This window comes from Episyrphus balteatus, chromosome 3 (assembly GCF_945859705.1).
Source record: "Episyrphus balteatus chromosome 3, idEpiBalt1.1, whole genome shotgun sequence".
Lineage (NCBI taxonomy): Eukaryota > Metazoa > Arthropoda > Insecta > Diptera > Syrphidae > Episyrphus > Episyrphus balteatus.
Genome location: NC_079136.1, coordinates 127,180,073 through 127,199,436, shown reverse-complemented (window position 1 = coordinate 127,199,436; position 19,364 = coordinate 127,180,073). Strand labels below are relative to the sequence as shown.

Here is a 19,364-nt window from a genome sequence, read left to right as displayed (position 1 = left end):
TAACACGTAGACGAAACGAAGACTCTGAGTTTGTCATCGTTCGTTGAGTTGGTAGTTGGTTGTTTGTTTTTGTCTCAGACTCAACACGTTGGAATAAAATTGTTCAGCAAAACGAGGGTGAATTGGCTTGAGCTTGAGATAGAGAGAGGTACCACTCACGATTGTGGCCTAAATTTTAGTTCAATTGTTGATTGAGAATATACAATGTGAAGAGGCTTAAAGGTATCTACATACAAAGGTGGAGGTGGCTTTTGCCTTATGTTCTCTAGACTCTATATAGACACTGGAAAGGTGGAAAAAGTATTGCTGGATTATGCACATCGGCAAGAATACATGATCAGATCGTGTGTTGAGTTTTGAGTATCAAAAACAGTGGGGTTGATATTGGTTAGGTAGTTAACTTATGGGGTAGGTGAGTCTCTCCCAATTAACACAACAGCTTCTGTAAATTGAACTCTCGCAGGTACTACTTTTTATACAGCTCGTATTAAGCTTACTTCAGAATTTAATTGCTTACAGAAGTTCGAACTTGTTTACTACTTCTAATAAGTTGTTTAAATACTGTTAAAGAAACTTAACCGAAGATTGCTTGTTTTTCGGACAAGCTTGGTTAATGAATTTATAGAAGCTTTACAGAAATTACCAAGTTTTGTTATTGATTTTTGGTAGAGCATCGGTAAATCTTCGTTTAAGCTTCTTATAGACCTAATAAGAACACTCTTATAAAGGGTCAAACTTGTATCCTTTTCTATGCCCAACAACTAAAAAGAAGCTGTAATATAGCTTCTGTAATACCTTTAACGAAGCTCAAATGTTAGTTGGGCTTTAAGCTCTATTAATAGCTAAAAACCAAAAGTTTCTTGGTAGTCTGTTTGCTGAATTATTTGCAATCGAAATATTTTTTTTTTTCTTACATTCGGAAGCAGACATTTTCGGATCAAAGTCTCGAAACAAGATTTGGTTAACAGATATGAGGTCACAATGAGCAAGCCTATTCATTTTGGTAAAAAAATTACAAATCTATTTTTTTAAGATTTTCGAGAAAAAATCAAGGTTAACCCCTTGCCTAAAAATAATGCATTTTCAAAACAATTCTCCAAATCCATCGAGTGATACATCAAAAGAAAGGTCTCTTTTATAATATATAATTTCTATTAATAGATGAAAACCAAAAGTTTCTTGGTGGTCTGTTTGCTGAATTATTTGCATCGAAATATTTTTTTTTTTTTGATACTCATGCCGACCTCACTGGCGTTTTTTTTTTTTTTTCTATTGAGCTGGAAGTGCGGGTGTATGTATGAACTGTAGAGAAGCTTGCAAGAATAAAGAAGACCTCTTTGGTATCCCCAGGATACTTCTCTTTCATGCAAATGCTTTTTGACGGTCACCCACCGCATAACTATATAGAATACATATACATACATCTTGGAATACCGTTATAAGAGAATGTATAATCTCGGCATCTTTCATGATCAACAAAAACCACTCTCCGCAAGCCAACACTATACTGCAGCGCGACACGGTAAGAGGGCGCTAGTATTCGGTGAATGTCAGGAACTGGTAACATTAGCCAGATCATTAGGGATCGAGTAGGTGTTATATGGTTCGAAATCGTGATTGGGAAATTATGTTCTTTGCTAGTTGTACTTCATGGTTTCTCTTCCCTATCATTGCTTGATTATCCTGGGTATATTTACCGGTTGGTTGGATGGAGGAGTTATGTATAGTATAAGATCGAGTTAGTGCACCGGCAGCAGCAGCAGCGGTGGGCGCCGGTACTATAGAATAGATAAATGCAGAAAAGATGTTTTCTGTTCCGTGATTGTTGTTTTTTTTTTTTGTATCTTGTGTTCATGTTCATCATGACTGAGTATATCTTCAGGTTGTTTTACCTATGGAACAAGTTTATCCCTGGACTGATCTACCGGGAGTATCCACACATTAGCCATGAAAGAACTCTTCCTTCGTTAGTTTGGATTGGAATAGAGAGAAATCGAAATTCAAATTGATTCGGAGGGTTATCGATGCAGTGTTATCATCGCATAGAGCCAAGAGAGCCGGTATATTTGACAGAAGGAACTGTTAAGCTATACGTGGTGCTGCTCCTGGGTGCTAACCTGATGGCAGCCCCCAGGGGATATTGTAAGTAATATTTTATGATTTATGTTTTATAGCGGATCGTAATGATGCCAGTGTTAATGGTATTTTCTTCTTTTTTATTATTTATATAATTGCAATGCGCACTGTAGTTGATACGATAAAATATCGTCTCCTGGTCCACAAAAAGAGAATCTTTGCTGCTGCTGCTATATCCATAGCGAGAAGAAGAACAATTTAATTTTTGCAATTGTGCCGTGTCCCATCCACCACATAAGTGGCGCTTATATGAACAAGTTTTGGATAGCGCATCTTTATAATTGAGCTGGTGTGTGCTAGTGCACACTTTGCATGTCAAATCATTCATTTTAAGATATGAAATCTTTCCAGGAGTGCACATTTAATTGTGATGGTGCAAAAAATTCTTGAAATCTTGTTGAAGGAAATCTTATTTTTTTGATAGCCATGTGTGACTTTAGCGTGAATTTTTGCATTTGATTAAACCGGAATGTACATTATTTTGCCACTCGCACGGGGATTTATTATGATTTGATGTTTGTTTTTGAGATTTGCAAATAAACCGTTATTTTTGTTTAAGATGATGATGGTTCTCATTTTTTTTAATTTGACCAATATGTGATAAACGACATAATATGCAGGCACTGTGGGGCTTTTGTTTAATGTCTTCATGAAAATTCAATGATTATGGGCTGTCTTGTTGATGGGTAATGAGGCTACCCAGTTTTAAAATTATAACGGAATTATTATTTGTCACCTTAAAAATCACAAAAAGTAATTTTTGTATTCAGTGAAAAAATTGTTGGTTGTGCACTGTGCTTCGTTTGTCCAAGGTTTATTTTTTTACCTGAATTATTTTTAGGCAAGGGGTTAACCTTCATTTTTTTCTCGAAAATCTTAAAAAAATAGATTTGTAATTTTTTACATAAACTGATAGGCCTGCTCATTGTGAACTCGTATCTGTAAACCAAAATTTGTTTCGAAACTTTGATCCGAAAATATCTGCTTCCGAATGTATGAAAAAATAAAATGCACGACTGGGTCGCACGTACTTGCTCTTGTAGTTTACAGTATCTTTATCTTAAATATATATTGGAAATTTAAGATTTTGTTTAGTGTCGAGAAAAAAAAATCAAAAAAAAAAAAAAAATCGAAAGTTTGAAAATTAAACTACTAAAAAAATTTTTTTTTTTCAAAAAATGTTTTTAAAAATATTTTTTTTTTTTACATTTTATACTTCAAAATGATGTCTGTAAATTTTTAATAAAATTGACTTATGCTTTGATGAAATATAATATGAACTTTAAAAATAAAATATGTCAATTTTTAAAAAACGGCAACGCCATATTTCAGTTCTCCGCATTTTTTGAGAAAAACTAAAAACGCAGTTTTGTTAGAATCAATAAGTCTATTAAGTATACCAAATTTAATCAAAATCGTTACAGCCGTTTTCGAGAAAATTGCAATACGTCGAAAACGTTATATGGGAGATATGAGTTAAAAAGGAGATATTAAAAAAATAAAAAAAACGGGTCTAGGGAACGCACACACGCACAGACCGACGGACGGCATGACGAAAACCACTTTTTTGATCTTCTCCATCATCGTAATGTTGGTTTTGATTAAAACCTCAAATTTTATTTTCTACACGAAACCAATACTTGCCCTATAGAGCAAGTAAAAATATCAATAGGTATAATAAAAAAAAAAGAATTATAATCTTCTTTAACTGAATCAATAGAACCTGTTAATTTGAACTCATATCCTTTATTCAAAACCAATTTCGAGACTTGGTAAAAAGATATGGGCTTCAAAAACTAAACAAAACGAAAAAAACACAAAATATTTGGTTGGAAATATCACCGGAACCAAACCTCCAAAAATTTTTTTGGTTTGTGGTTAAAAGAGCGTAAAGGTCTCTCTTTTTGATGTCTCACTTGATTAAGAGAAAAAATTCGCTTGTCCCGGGACCCCGGCAACTCAACGTAGGGCACATGGATTCTGGAAGAAATGGTTTCCAAGGAAGTTGAAGGTAAAATAGTTCTGCACATCGACAAAGGTAGTGAGTGGTATCCCCAAGTACTTCTTGCTCTATGCACCCTCTGTTATAACTTCAGTAAAGTGGTGTTAATTTCAGCAATAAAAGTTCCATAATAATTTTTTTTTCTAAATTACCTATAAGTTTTCCTTGAAACAACGGAAGTTTAAGTGAAACATCTTAAAAATTCAAAGAAATCGACTCATCATCACCAACAAAACAATTTCCTCTATGGTATCTCATTTTTTCGCCAAAACAAATAAAAAAATTAACAAAAGTTCGAAAGATCAAATGACTGTTTCCTCTCTTTCTTAACACGCACTTAAAAAAAGTACTTTAATTGAAGTGTCCACAAATTCAATGAAAATCGCCAACTAATACACTTTTTATACCTAATTTATTTTTAAATTATTTAATTGCAAGTTCATTAAAAAGTTATTCTATTTGGGTCATTTTGTCATTCTCATCACAAAATGTAATTCAATAATTCGATTGAAACATAACACCCAAAAATCAAAACTCATTTTTACTCATTTTTTTTTTCAACCGAGAGACTTACAAAGTCAAGGTTAAAAGACAAGAGTCTATTTGTAGAATTTAGGGAAATTTTTTGTCTTTCTTTTTTGATTCGATTTCAATTTATTTTATTCAAAATTTTTATATATTTTTTGTATGTGATTTTTTTTCCTTTCATGCAAGTTAAAAATCAAAAAACAGTCGAAAGTCGGTTTTTCTTTTCCCTAATTTACAACAGACAATACTCGCCGCCCATACTTCTTGACTAGATACGATACCACCATATCTAATTGATGATATATAGTATACGATTTTAGTTAGGTCAAGAACTTGAGTGACCCGCTTTCAGTCTCAATTCATTAACATCACTTAAGAAACGGATTAAAACAGACCAAATTAGATTCTCCCAACCCCGTTTTGCGCCCTCTGCTGAGATATATCTACATTCTACAACCCGTACCCAACCCGAAGCTTAGGTTTTGCTATAAACTCGGAACACAAGTCTACAATTAGCTCTCATGTTCGGTTTGTGTTCATTCATTAAAAGATGATACACGAATACAGATCCACCAATCTAACTGAGTATTTTTTGTCTTGCAACATGAAGTTGGGAGGCGGGAGGGGTTTTTACTTAATTAATCGAAGATCAAGCCAGTATTATAGGTGATGATGATGACTTGGCACAGCATCCCCTTGAATCGCAGTTCTCAAGTCACAATCATGTATCGTAATCGCAGCGGAACAAGATGACTTATAACGTCTTTCTGATGGCTGCTGAACGAGTGTGATGATAGAAATTCCAAAGGGAGAACGGGCTGCCATGCCGTTGCTGCTGCACAAGCCGCTTAATGGGTGACCTGAAGAGGTCATCGAATTAGTTGACAATTTTCCCTCCTCGTGTTCCGTCTTTTATGGTTTTGATGATGAGGTGGCTTGGTCATCAATTGATGGTGATTAAAACGAATTACGAGATGAATTTGTTTTTTATTTTTTCTTCACAAACAAAAAAGAATATATTGCTGACTTGGCTTTCGGATGGAGACCAAATAATCTAAAAGATGCAGACAGATATGAGGAATGAAAAGATTCATATTAGCTAGGTGCACACAGAAGCTATCTGTTGTAGTCTGTAGAAGACTAGGTAGGTACTTGCTGAATTTTGCATAATTTCTAATTTAAAATTGAAGAAACTATTTAATTGTGAAATAAGATTTATCATTTCGGTGCTGCTGAAGAAAATTCAAATTCACTTTTCACATTTCCTATTCCAAGGGATGAGGGTTGAAAATATAGAACAAAATTCTACTTGTGCATTTTAGACATTTTTGTGTGTTTTTTTTTTCAGTTTTTCCTAGAATATCATTCAACAAGTTATTTTTCCTGTCATGCGTTTTATATTTTTGTATAAGAGAGGGTAGTTTATTTAGTTTGTGTGTGTGGTTGATAACAAAAAAAGGTAGTTTATGTTTTAAGGGAGTATTTTTAGGTTTTAATTCTATACAATTTACAGTTAGTTCTTGTATAAAAATTAATAAGAAATGAAACAATATAACGGTAAAGCATACTTACCTGGCGTAGGGGCTACCGTGATCAACAAGGCGGTTCCCCCGAAGTGAGGTCTGGCCATTGCACTACGGTTGGATTGACCTTCGCGATTGTTCCTAATGTGAATAACTCGTTCGTGTAATTTTTGGTAGCCGGGAATGGCGTTCGCGCCGTCCCGACATTAATAATAATCAAAATTTAATTATTTATATAATTTAATAGTATAACATTTAAATTCAATTTTTTATAATTAAAATTAAAATAAATTTTAACAGTGCATTAATGGCTGCTGCTGCTTGTTTGAAGTTAGGCTAGGACTAGGATACAAAAATTAGAATCTTAGATAAAACTAGAAGTGCAACAAGCACCAATTTTGTGCAAAAGTGCATATTTTGGTCCCAAATTGAAGTTTGGTCCTGGCAGTGTTGCCATTAGTGCAGATTTATCTGCATTTTGCAGATTTTCAACCCATTCCCAGACTTTTAAGAACCATAAATCTGCAGTGCAAATTTTATCTGGAACTGAAACCTATAGTTTCAAAAACGGAAATGGATTTCATTAAAAAAAATCCAGTAAAAAAAGCTAATTAAAGTAATAGACCGAGAGCCAGCGACCTAAAGTTTGCAGGTAATTGCTTAGTATTCACCCCTATGAAATATGTTTAAGGACATCCCCAGGCATGTTACTGCAAAAAAAAAAGTCTCGTGAGACGTGGCAAAAACGGTCTGCCAAGCACTTGAATGTGAAAAAAATTTTAAATTAAGAACTCGACCTTAAATCAAAAAAAAAATATTTAAAGAGAACGGCAACACTTACAAAACTAAACGATACCATTTTTTAAAGGTAAAAAGTTATACTACTTTTTGGTTTTTATATAAATGTTTTTTGATGAATAGTTTTTGAAACAAAAAATTTCAAACACAAAATTTTGAAAAAAAATTCAAAAAAAGTTCAAACAGTTTTTTTTTTCATAAAATTTACCCAATCAAGTATTATTTTTTTTTTTGTTTTAATTTCTCTTATATATTTTGAGTCAAACACCGAAAACTAAAAGTCAAAATCTCTTTTACTTTTCGAGAAAACTGAAAATTACCAAACCTTCTATTTTTTCACCAACGCCAAAATTACGGCTATTAATTATGTCTTTCAGAAAGGAAGTAAGATGTTCACGGGTTTTATTGCAGGAATCGTTCAATGGGTTATAAAAAAGATAAAACCGCGGAATGCTATTAAATGAGAGGGTGGGAACTGGAGATAGGGGTGCAAAAGCCCCCTTTTTGGTTTTTTTCAATATATCTCGTAAACAAAGCATAATTTTGAGATATTGTTCTTAATAAATTTTGTAGAGAATAAAATTTTCTATAATAATAATGTTTTTTAAAAAGTTATAAAAAAAATTTCCTTACCAAAACAGTCAAAACAAACAAAAAAAAATCAAACAAAATCAATTTTTTTCGTTTTTTTACTTTTTTGGTTGTGTCTCTTATTTGGGCTGAGATAGACATTAACATTGCTCTAATAAAACATAGAAGAGTAAATTTTCTTTGAAATGCTGGTCTCATCAAATTTTTTCATTGAAAATTAACCAAAATATGGCCATTTGAACCTATCTTTTTTTCGCAGATTCAGTTTTTCTCAAGTAAAAAAGAAAAATTTGAGGGGAAAGTACTATAACTTAGCAACCAAGAATTTATAGCGGTTTTTTGTAGAAGGGTTAAATACAATCATTTTTTACTATGGGAGGGGTGTCTATCTTCCCCCGTTTAGGCGGAAGGGGTTATTAAAAAAAAGAGAAATACTTAAAATCAAAAAAATTTATTAAAAAACAACGGTAACACTTACAGTTATGAACGATACTTTTTTCAAAAGCTAAAATTATACACTAAATTTAAATTTTTAAGTTGAGTTATTTAAACCGACTATTTCGAAATAAACGATTTCAAAGTCAAAATTTTAGAAAAAAAAGTTTAAAAAACGCGTTGATTACTATTTTAAGAATGACTTTGGGTTTCAATACGAAGTTTATCCATAAAGTAAACAGCCTCATTTGATTTCTTATCAAAAACTGAAAATCATTATGTTCCTATGCCTTCTTGTTTTCCTTAAAAAATTAAAAAATGCAAAAACTACTTTCTTTACCAGGCTCATTCATTTATTTTGAAAGCAATTGATTTAAATAACTTTACTTAAAAATTTAAATTTAGTGTATAATTTTAGCTTTTGAAAAAAGTATCGTTCATAACTGTAAGTGTTACCGTTGTTTTTTAATAAATTTTTTTGATTTTAAGTATTTCTCTTTTTTTTAATAACCCCTTCCGCCTAAACGGGGGAAGATAGACACCCCCTCCCATAGTAAAAAATGATTGTATTTAACCCTTCTACAAAAAACCGCTATCAATTCTTGGTTGCTAAGTTATAGTACTTTCCCCTCAAATTTTTCTTTTTTACTTGAGAAAAACTGAATCTGCGAAAAAAAGATAGGTTCAAATGGCCATATTTTGGTTAATTTTCAATGAAAAAATTTGATGAGACCAGCATTTCAAAGAAAATTTACTCTTCTATGTTTTATTAGGGCAATGTTAATGTCTATCTCAGCCCAAATAAGAGACACAACCAAAAAAGTAAAAAAACGAAAAAAATTGATTTTGTTTGATTTTTTTTTGTTTGTTTTGACTGTTTTGGTAAGGAAATTTTTTTTATAAATTTTTAAAAAACATTATTTTTATAGAAAATTTTATTCTCTACAAAATTTATTAAGAACAATATCTCAAAATTATGCTTTGTTTACGAGATATATTGAAAAAACCAAAAAGGGGGCTTTTGCACCCCTATCTCCAGTTCCCACCCTCTCATTTAATAGCATTCCGCGGTTTTATCTTTTTTATAACCAATTGAACGATTCCTGCAATAAAACCCGTGAACATCTTACTTCCTTTCTGAAAGACATAATTAATAGCCGTAATTTTGGCGTTGGTGAAAAAATAGAAGGTTTGGTAATTTTCAGTTTTCTCGAAAAGTAAAAGAGATTTTGACTTTTAGTTTTCGGTGTTTGACTCAAAATATATAAGAGAAATTAAAACAAAAAAAAAATAATACTTGATTGGGTAAATTTTATGAAAAAAAAAACTGTTTGAACTTTTTTTGAATTTTTTTTCAAAATTTTGTGTTTGAAATTTTTTGTTTCAAAAACTATTCATCAAAAAACATTTATATAAAAACCAAAAAGTAGTATAACTTTTTACCTTTAAAAAATGGTATCGTTTAGTTTTGTAAGTGTTGCCGTTCTCTTTAAATATTTTTTTTTTGATTTAAGGTCGAGTTCTTAATTTAAAATTTTTTTCACATTCAAGTGCTTGGCAGACCGTTTTTGCCACGTCTCACGAGACTTTTTTTTTTGCAGTAACATGCCTGGGGATGTCCTTAAACATATTTCATAGGGGTGAATACTAAGCAATTACCTGCAAACATTAGGTCGCTGGCTCTTAGACTATAAGGCCAAGAACGAATTATTAAAACATCAATTATTTTTCAACACCTACCTACCCACGGAAAAAAAAATTATTTTTCCAAAACTATACATTTTTCTATTATTTAACTTTAGTTTTCAAATCAGCTGGAATTTGTTCATAATACTACGTTTCCACCTATCATAAATCCAAGATTTAGCTAAGTAGATTTAGCATAAATCTCGAGTTTTATTCTAAATCTCGGATTGCAAGTGGCTGAAAATATTAGATTTAGGGTAGCTGAACCCAAATCTGAGATTTAGCGAAGTAGATTTAAAATAAATCTCGAGATTTATTCTAAATCTACTTAGCTAAATCTCGGATTTAGCCTAGGTGGAAACATAGTATAACGTTCTATAATTTCTTCTTGACTTCTAGATTTCATTTTCTCAAATGCAAATTGCAACAAAAATTCAGTACGATTTTGATTTTATAGAGTAAAAAGCGTAAGTCAGCTATTACACGAAGCCTCAAGAGGCTTGACTCTTTTTTCTAATTTTCTTTTGATAATCATTCTGTGAGGCGCGCACTATTTACATGATGCCTCTTGAGCCCAGGCCTCAAATTTGACATTGTTCTTTTGATTTAAAATGTGTTGTTGTTGTATTGCACCAAGAAGCAAAAAGAAATGAAAGCGAATTTTGAAAAAAGAAAAAGTGGAAAAAGAAACGTTAAAAAAAGAGTCTCAGAATTCCTACCTACGACTCTCTGGTCGGATAGTTTTTTGTTTCATCTTTTTTTCTCTTTTGCACTCATTACGTTTGACTGTATTAAGAAAATCTAACAATTTGAGCCAGAAAAAATGTTGTAATTAATTTTGCTTACACCTGTTCGCAAACTTTTTCAAATTGAGTCTCTCAAATTTAAAAAAATCTGCATTGCAGATTTTTTTTCGTCATTTCTTCAGATTTTTCAAAACATTTTCCTGGCAACACATAGCCATGGTATAAAAAGACAAGGTATGATCATTAGAGCCGCCATCTTACAAAATGGGGTAATAAGGTTTTGACGTTTGGCATTTGGCAAAGTCAAAAGCAACAACAATTTCCAAGACAAATTTGTTTACAACAACAATTTCAATGGGCTGGGCTGTCAAAACCTTAAGTAGCCATAAGTTTTGACAGTTCTCGATACTGACCCTTCAAGCAAGAAAACTGAGTTCAACAAAGAAACTCCGACCTCAGACCGCGAAAATCGGGCTTGCACTCACACACTTGCAACTTTTTGTGTATGAACACAAAGTCGAACGAGAATCGTGGTGAAAAATGAGAAAAGGAAAAGAAAGACAAGGCCAACAAGAGCCAAAGCGTCATTTTGTTATTTTTTGTTGAAGTGTTTGGTCGCGTCGTGTCTCGTGTCGTTGTTTGTATAATGTTAGTTTATTAATTATAAACAATTTTACTAAATTATAAACAATATGGAAAACAAAAAAGGTATGTTTTATATATCGCTCAAAGTGTTTGGGTTAAAATGTTGTTTCTTCTTGTGTTGTAGATGTAATCTCTAACGATGAAGAAAAATCTAGAAGGTGAAACATGCGATTGGGTATCTAAAAAAACACCAACAACAGCAGCAGCATCAAATGAAAAAAAATGTATTGTATTTTATATTGTATTTATTGTGAAAATTTCGTTTGCCAAAATAAAATTAAAAATAAAACAGTTTCAGTGAAAAAAAAAATAAATCTTGTTCTTTTTTTGGTCGCAAATGCGAAATGTCATCCCTTTCTTATTCCTCTTTCTGGTAGGTTTTCGCTGCTCCGGCTCAGGTCCGCCTTCGGCTCCGTTTTCTCGGAATGGAGATTTTCACCACACCAATACATATGCAATCGACTTCGCGGTGATTATAATTTCCATACTAATTTGAGCCGCCTTCGGACCAGTTTCTGATCCGAAGTCGGACTCAGCTCCGCCTCAGGCGGAGCGGATTCGGACCGAGGTCGGACCTGTTTGCTTGAAGGGATGCAATCGACTTCGCGGTGATTATAATTTCCATACTAATTTGAGCCGCCTTCGGACCAGTTTCTGATCCGAAGTCGGACTCAGCTCCGCCTCAGGCGGAGCGGATTCGGACCGAGGTCGGACCTGTTTGCTTGAAGGGGAGTTTTTTCTAATGATCATACCCATAAACAAAAAATACCAAGACTGGAAACTCGGCGGTCAACTGACGTTTGCCTACAAGCTGCGTGGTGTGGTGAATGTCGTGAACCTATCGTTGTGTTCGTGTCAAATGTGTGGTGAATGTCGTGAATCTATAAATGTGTGCGTGTTAACGTCATTTACCAACGTGGTGGCTTTCACATATATTCACAGACAGCACTGTACACAAGAGGGTTTCGGGGGGAAAGACGTACGAAATTTTCCAGTCTTGGTATTTTTTGTTTATGATCATACCTTCTCTTTTTATACCATGACACATAGCGACATGGTGACAAGGCCACATGACTACAAGGTGACAAGGCGACATGGCGACATGGCGACAAGGCGACATGTGCGACATGGTGACAAAGCGAAATGGTACCATCAAGATGATAAATGGCGACATACCAAGTGTGACAATTAGGATAAGTAGCATGTTGCATTTTGTATGTTGCACTAGCCTGTTGCAGCGATTTTCCTCTTGAGTGGCACTTGGATTAGACCCCAGGGGCCCTGTTCTGTAACTTTATCACTGGCGATAAACGTTTTTCAACGTCTCTAAAATCCATTTTCATCCTCAAATAAAGGAAAATTTCTTTCAAATTCAGAATTTATGGACTTAGAAATTATAATCCGGAACAAAATTTCTTTTATTTTGATGAGATTTGATTGATTTTAAAGTCATTCAAATATTTTATCGACAGTGATAAAAGTTACAGAACATGGGCACAGGTTTCAATGCAAAACAATAAATGAAATTGTTTAAATATAATAATATATTATTTTTATTATTAATATAGTTTTTAAAGTTTTATCTTGTTTTTTGTTTGTTTATGTAAACACTTACACAACATCATATTTTAATGCATTATACATTTTGATTTTTTTTTTAAATTCATATCTAAGTACCTTTTATATAATATATATTTTTGTTTAAATTTTTATTTTAAATTAAGGTATAAGAGTTTTTTTATTTGTTTATTTTTGTATTAGTAAAATATATATTTAAAAAGCTTTCTTTGAAGCCATTTCGATATAAATTCACATTTATTTTAATTTTTCAAACACACTTTTAGCAATTTAATAATTTTTGGTTTTATTTTTTTTTATATTTTTGTTATAAGTTTAATTTAGAGAAGAAAAACACTTACCATGGATTTTAAAGAATTTATTATTTTTTGTTTTTAATTTTATTTCTTAAGTGCAACAGCCTTTCACAACGTAGAATGTAAAAAATATACACACATTAATTATTCAAAAGTATTAGGATAACAATAAAATGTGCATTTAAATAACAGAAAAACAGTGTTTCGCAAAAATGGCCAATCTGCAATGATGATAATATATAACTTGGTCCTATTTTTCGCAAAATCATCAATGTTAATTTTTTTGTTATGAAGAAAAAGGATGAAAAGATGTATGTAAAATGATATGGCTGGGCCAGATCGAGTATTGGGTTTTCATTTAAAAAAGAAACCATGAATCCATAAAGTTTTTCCAAATATTATTGATAAAAGGGTTTTATATGTATATTTTTTAAATGTTGAACTTAAATCCGGATTTCTAGATGGGCAATACAAAGTTGGTATATGAGCGTATAAAGGTAATTAAGCTAACTTGTAGAATGTAAGAACCGTTTCTGTATGAATTTTAAGGAAATTTGGTTGATATACGGGAAGAGCTGGAATAACCGAAAAGGAAAGATTTTTACTCGCATTCGCAAAAAAAGTTAAGATAATAATCAGACATGACAAAATGATGATAGAGAATGCAAAAAAAATAAGTCCCGCAAGTCCGTCTGTCTGTCTCAATAAGGAACGACAACCTAAACGAATGATTCGATTAACATAATGTAGCGTTTGCGGAGAATGTCCAAAGGGATTTTTAGAATTAATTTTTTTGGACCAAAAATAACGGTACCTGTCATATACAAATTTTGGAAAAGTTTAATTTTCTCCAAAACGCCTCAAAGAATTCAAAATTCAAATGTTAGTTTTAAGACAAGACCTATCTTTTGATTTTTTTCTTTTTCAAAAATCGTTCCTAGCGGTACCTATCATATAACCATTTTATTTTAATCTTTTTTTTCTACAAACGACTAATTTGAACCAGTCACCTATTTATTTATTTTTTTGGTATTTGATTTTTTTGAAAAAAAAAAAACTAAAAATGCAATTTTTTAAAGTTTTTGAAAAAATTGCAATTCTATGAAAATTTCTAAGCGATACAAAAAAAAAAAAACAAATTTCAGAATTCCATAAAAATCATTTGTACGAAATTTGAAGAAATTTAAGAAACCGGTTTACGGAAAAATGTTATATTTTCGGGTGCACATTGCAATAGGACTCATGAAGAAATAAAATTGAAGAACAAAGCAATAAAGAAATATCTATGTAATCTAGAAATAAATCAAAGATAAAATTAAATAATACACAAAATAAAACGAATTTAAGTAAAGTGTTGGGGGTGGTATTATTGTTATTAATTAAATATTATAAAATTACATTCAAAGCAAATAGTTATTTTTTTCTTTACGATATAATCCTTAATATAATCGATATTAAATACTTTTATGATTCTTTTGCAAAAATAAAAAAATTAACACATTTTTTTCACAAATCACTTTTAAAAGGAGGGAAAATGAAATAAAATAATTTTTTGTATTTCAATTTCTATACAAACTACGATATTTCTTTCAAAGAAACAAACACAAAAATATAAAGTATTTTTATAATTAATTAGAATTGTGCATAAATTAAGTAAAATAAAAAATTTTGAGAACAAAAAAATTAAATCTTCAAAGCTGCTCAACAGCTTTCTTTCACTCTCTCTTTCTCTTAAGGGATTTTTTTTTAATCTTGAATATTAAATTCACTTTAGACATACATGCTTGTGTTTTTTTTTAAATTATTTGGAAGTTTCTGCAAAAATAAAATTAAGTCCTTCTAGCTGACGATGACGAAAGTACAAGCTCCCATCGGCCCGCTTTAATCGATGTTTAAGGTGGACATTTGTTTTTCAACTCTGTGATAAATAAAAAATATAAGTTAAATTATTTTGAATTAATTAAAATATTAATGACTAACTTACGTTATTTCGATGTCCTGGAAGAGTTCACCAATCCATGCTACCACAAGGCAGTAATGCTGAAATAGTTGCAATAGCAGTTCGCCTTCGTCTAACATTTCGAGTCTTTCGATTCGATGTCGTTCACTAGGAGTAATGCTCTGATAGACTTGAACCATATCCCAAGCACGGCTGCCAGTCCAGCCACAGTCTATGAAACGTGAAGTTTGTGTTTCTAGTGAAATACATGATTCAACACCAGCAAGACTACAGCCGCGAGCGCGTAAATTGCTAACCATTACATCACTGAATCTGTCGTTCATGTTGACCTTCAAACAAAATTAATTTAAAAAAGTACCGAAGTGAAAATTTAAAAAAAATAAGACTAATTTTAACGTCAATAATATAGTTGTAATTCTTTCGGAACAACTTATACAAACTTCGAGAACAAGATTCAAAATCAAAATTGTTAAACTTGACAAATTTAATATAAATTAATACAAGAAATACTGTCCATTAACGTAGTTGATTCATTACATTCGTAATATGTAAGTAAAATATGTTTTTTAAATGTAAAGCACTTTTAATATAATACACAACTGGCTTACACGTAGGTACTCTCTCTTATGGTCATAGTTGCTTAGAACGTTAAAACTTTTAATAATTAATTTTAAAAGAAAAGTAAAAAATTATACATTTTTTTTTTTTAAGTACGAAAACATCTTTTTAAATGGTCTAAATTTAAAAATAAAATATGCCATTAAATTTCTTGTATGACAAAGAAATTTTTGGATTTTTTTTTTTTGAAAATTGTAATTTTTTGTATCGTTATACCTAAAAATTTTTCGAAAAAAATTTGATAGGTATGCCATTTTAAAGAAATAAATAATCCACATATAAAAACAAAATTTCAAGAAAATTGAGAGATTTGTGGATATTTTAAAAATTTTTCTGAATTTTAGATAACGCTTTCGTACAAAAATTTCCGTTGAAATTGGTTATCTCGTTAACGAGAAAGTCAGAAATTAAGAAAATGATTCTATAGCAGTTATCGTTAATAACGATTCAAAAAATATTTTTTTAATTTCAAAGTAAGACATTACTAGCCACAGTACATAATAATGTATATTTTTATCAATCAAAATTGTTAGAGCCGTTTTCGAAAAATACATATTTGTTTATTCTGGTCATATGGCAAGTACCGTTAATTTTTATCATACAAAATAAAATTTCATTTTCACCCAAAACCCTTAACTACCAAGTTTGAAGCAAATCGCATGGTTTGGGCTGTAGCTTGAGATACAGACAGACAGCCAGCCAACCAGACAGACAGACAGACGGAACTGCAACACCCACTTTTTTGGCGTTCTCCATCATCGTAATATCATGCCTTATTATTATCTCGTTCGATTTTTTTTTAAGAATCCTATTTTATAGTACCTATGTATATCGCAAGTAAAGAAGCTTTTGCCGTTTTCGAACATTTTGGTTTGAGAAAGTGACAATATGAAAATATCTAAACATAAACAAATATTTAATACCTACTTACGTACTCTATGAAACCCAACCCCATTGACTTTGAATATGAGATAAACAAAAACAAGCTAAAAGGGAAACCTGACATAAAGACCTTGGGATTATTTTTGAAAGTCGTGGGTTTCATTTTCCGAGTTGGCAAGTTTTAAAGTTTGCCTTTGTTTTTCTTCTTTACTTAGTATAAATTTTGATATATATTTTTTGTGAATTTTTAACTCAAACTATTTTTCTATTTTTCCTTTATTGCTTATTTTAGTTTTTGAAATCTTTCTCATAAAGGAGAATGTCAAAAAAAAAAAAAAAAAAAACAGCATCGATACGAATGAGACCTATGCTTCAATAGTAGATAACAAATATGAAATTTTTTTCAAAAAACCATCCCCGGAAACAATAAAGTTCTTTTTTCAGCCAAAACTTTTTTTCAGGGAAGTCTGATTGTCTTGGTTTTAGTTCCATGATATGCAGCAACGAAAAATACTAAGTTAAGGTTTATTTTTAAATGACGCTGTTAGCTTGTTTTTGGTTAAAAAGCACATGTTAGACAAAGGAACCACTGAAATTCTGAGGATGTGGGTGGTAACATAAAATTATTGTTATCTGGGATGGGTCTTTCATTTAGATGCATAAAATATGAAAATTCCAAAGTAAAGTGCATTTAAATGCAGTATTTAATGCAGTATGGATGAAACCAAGAAAAAAAAATTGTTTTTGAAAGTTTTTATGGATTCATATAACCTAAATATGCACTTGAAGTATGCTATTTCAAGTGCATTTTTTGGACAGAAGGCCACAATTAAACCATCTTGAACTTAACTTTTTCGTATCTTGAAAGAAAAATCAATTATGTGGTAACGTTTTTTTCTATAAACAATTCATATTTAAAATACGACATTGTTGATGCACTTCATTTTAAGGTTGTTTCACTAGGATCTGCAAGTATTTTGACTTTTATACATCCAAATCAAAGAACCACCCAAGTTACCAATCTTTTGTATTGTTTAGATTCTACAGGCTTGATTGGACTCTTTCTGCCTATTCTGTGACGTGATAATTTCGTTAATCTGCAGGGGAATTTTGTTTGTTGACATACGCAGAATAGAATTATGCAGTTGAAATGGACATTCCAACAAGACAACGAACTGAAACATAGAAGCGCTGGTCTAAGTTCTTTGACAAAAAACAAAGCCAATAAAAAGGAATATAATAATTTTAGAGTTCACTTCTTTTTTGTAGAGTTTATCAGTTTCTTTAAAAGTGGGTTCTCTTCAATTTTTACCAATCTATGAGCTTTGAACAAAAAACCTCTACCTTTAACGCTGTCTAATTTCAAACAAAGTCATTTACAATTTAAACAAATTCAAAAAAAAAAAAAAAAAACATCCACAATTAAAAAAATTCAAAAACAACTTATTCTATTTATTAAACTAACCTGTTCATAATTGACCAAAACGGCAGTTTGAAATTTACTAGCAATCCACTTCAATAAATTCCTACAATTCTGTGCCTCAATATAAACCAAAACACATTCAGCCAAAAAAATCGTTGGCAGCGTATAATCGATTTCGGCTTGTTGCAATTTATGATCAACCTCATCGATATTCCTCAAATCCACTCCCATCAAATGATAACTCGGTCCATGCAAATCTGTCGGACTCAATTTAACTTCGCCATCTTCGTCGTGTATCTTCGACAGAAGAACTTTATTCCGCTTAATAGTGTAGCATTTCCTGGCAGTGACAGTTGGGAAATCCAGTTCAATGAAATTCTTCACCTGATGCGCTGTGTCCCGCAGACGCCAGTACATTGTGTCGAAGCCACAACCAAGATTGATTATTTGGCAATTACCATTTGTTTTCTATAAAAATAGAATTCAAGGTAAAAAGGGTTCAAGGATTAAGTCTATTTAAAACAGCAAAAAACGCAACAGACGCAAAGTAGAAATAGCAAAAAAGAAAAAAACTGACCTTGAGGAACTTCTCTACACACATTTCGACGCCCTTGACCCGTGCAAAATAGCCCCGATTGATTTCCGGGGCTTTGCGCTCCTGATTGCGAACGAAAAAACCAATGTAATCATCCTTCCAGTAGCCCAGTCGGACGGCGCTTCTCTTGCAATCACTGGCATCGTCATTTGTTGCAATAACCGCTTCGTCGCATGGATGGAATGTGCTTGGCGGTTCCATTTCTAATTTCTCTTCTTTTTTTTTTTTATTATTACAAAAAGATTGGGTTGGAAAAAGGTAAGGGTTAAAAAAGTGCAAGTGGCTGCCTTTTATTTTTGTGCAACCTTGAAAAATTATAATAATTTTGTATGTCTCCTCCTTGGGGAGAAAGAAGCTTCAAATGTTACAAGAGTGATTTGAATACAAAAAAAAAATGAAACGTCCTTCACTTGAATGCAAAATTTCACTTGAATGTGCACAAGATTTTATTTCAAAATGTTAATTTTATTTATTTTAGATATTTATTTTTGTTTAATTAGTATTGTTTTTTTTTTGTTGGAATTTGTTTAATTTTTAACTTTTGATCAAGTTTTTGCTTCCGCTTTTTGGGAGATTTTAGGAAGAATTTTGACAGCTGACTGTTGTCTTTTTTTTTTTTTTGGTTCTGTTGCTGAATTAATTGACCGGCGCAAATTCCAATTGGAATTGTAGTAGATTGGGAGAGAATTGAGTGACATTGCGGTTTGAGAAGTTGTGATGGTATAATGGTTGGAGAATATGATATTGAAGAAATGTTTTTAAGAATGTTCTATAGAGGGCGCTGAGCAAATTTAAATTTAATGAGTCGTTATAAAAATGATAGTAGCCCTGTTAAATTGGTGGCGGTAGTTTACTACTAGTAGATGTTTTGGTTAATCTAGTACTATCATCTACTCATACTCTTCTTCCCGAGTAGATACGA

The 19,364-nt window shown here is 31.7% G+C and overlaps 1 protein-coding gene and 1 non-coding gene across 2 annotated transcripts; one reads left to right on the top strand and one right to left on the bottom strand.

Annotated features, from left to right (window-relative positions):
- The first annotated feature begins 6,230 nt into the window (after positions 1–6,230).
- On the top strand, positions 6,231–6,394 carry LOC129917411 (U1 spliceosomal RNA). Its single transcript, XR_008772769.1, has one exon. It is a non-coding gene; the product is annotated as a U1 spliceosomal RNA (small nuclear RNA).
- Positions 6,395–14,324: 7,930 nt separating this feature from the next.
- On the bottom strand, positions 14,325–19,023 carry LOC129915970 (leucine carboxyl methyltransferase 1). Its single transcript, XM_055995707.1, has 4 exons — positions 18,425–19,023; positions 17,890–18,315; positions 14,949–15,253; positions 14,325–14,882 (listed from the first exon to the last, which is right to left on the bottom strand). The coding sequence occupies exons 1-4, from the start codon at positions 18,641–18,643 to the stop codon at positions 14,846–14,848; spliced, it is 987 nt and encodes a 328-aa protein (XP_055851682.1). The 5' UTR covers positions 18,644–19,023; the 3' UTR covers positions 14,325–14,845.
- Positions 19,024–19,364: the final 341 nt, after the last annotated feature.

Coding starts and splice junctions, on each gene's coding strand:
- LOC129915970 (XM_055995707.1), bottom strand. CDS start 18,643: ATGGAACCGCCAAGCACATTCCATCCATGCGACGAAGCGGTTATTGCA. Junction 18,316..18,424: donor GTGTAGAGAAGTTCCTCAAG/GTCAGTTTTTTT, acceptor CTATTTTTATAG/AAAACAAATGGTAATTGCCA. Junction 14,883..14,948: donor TTCCAGGACATCGAAATAAC/GTAAGTTAGTCA, acceptor TATTTATCACAG/AGTTGAAAAACAAATGTCCA.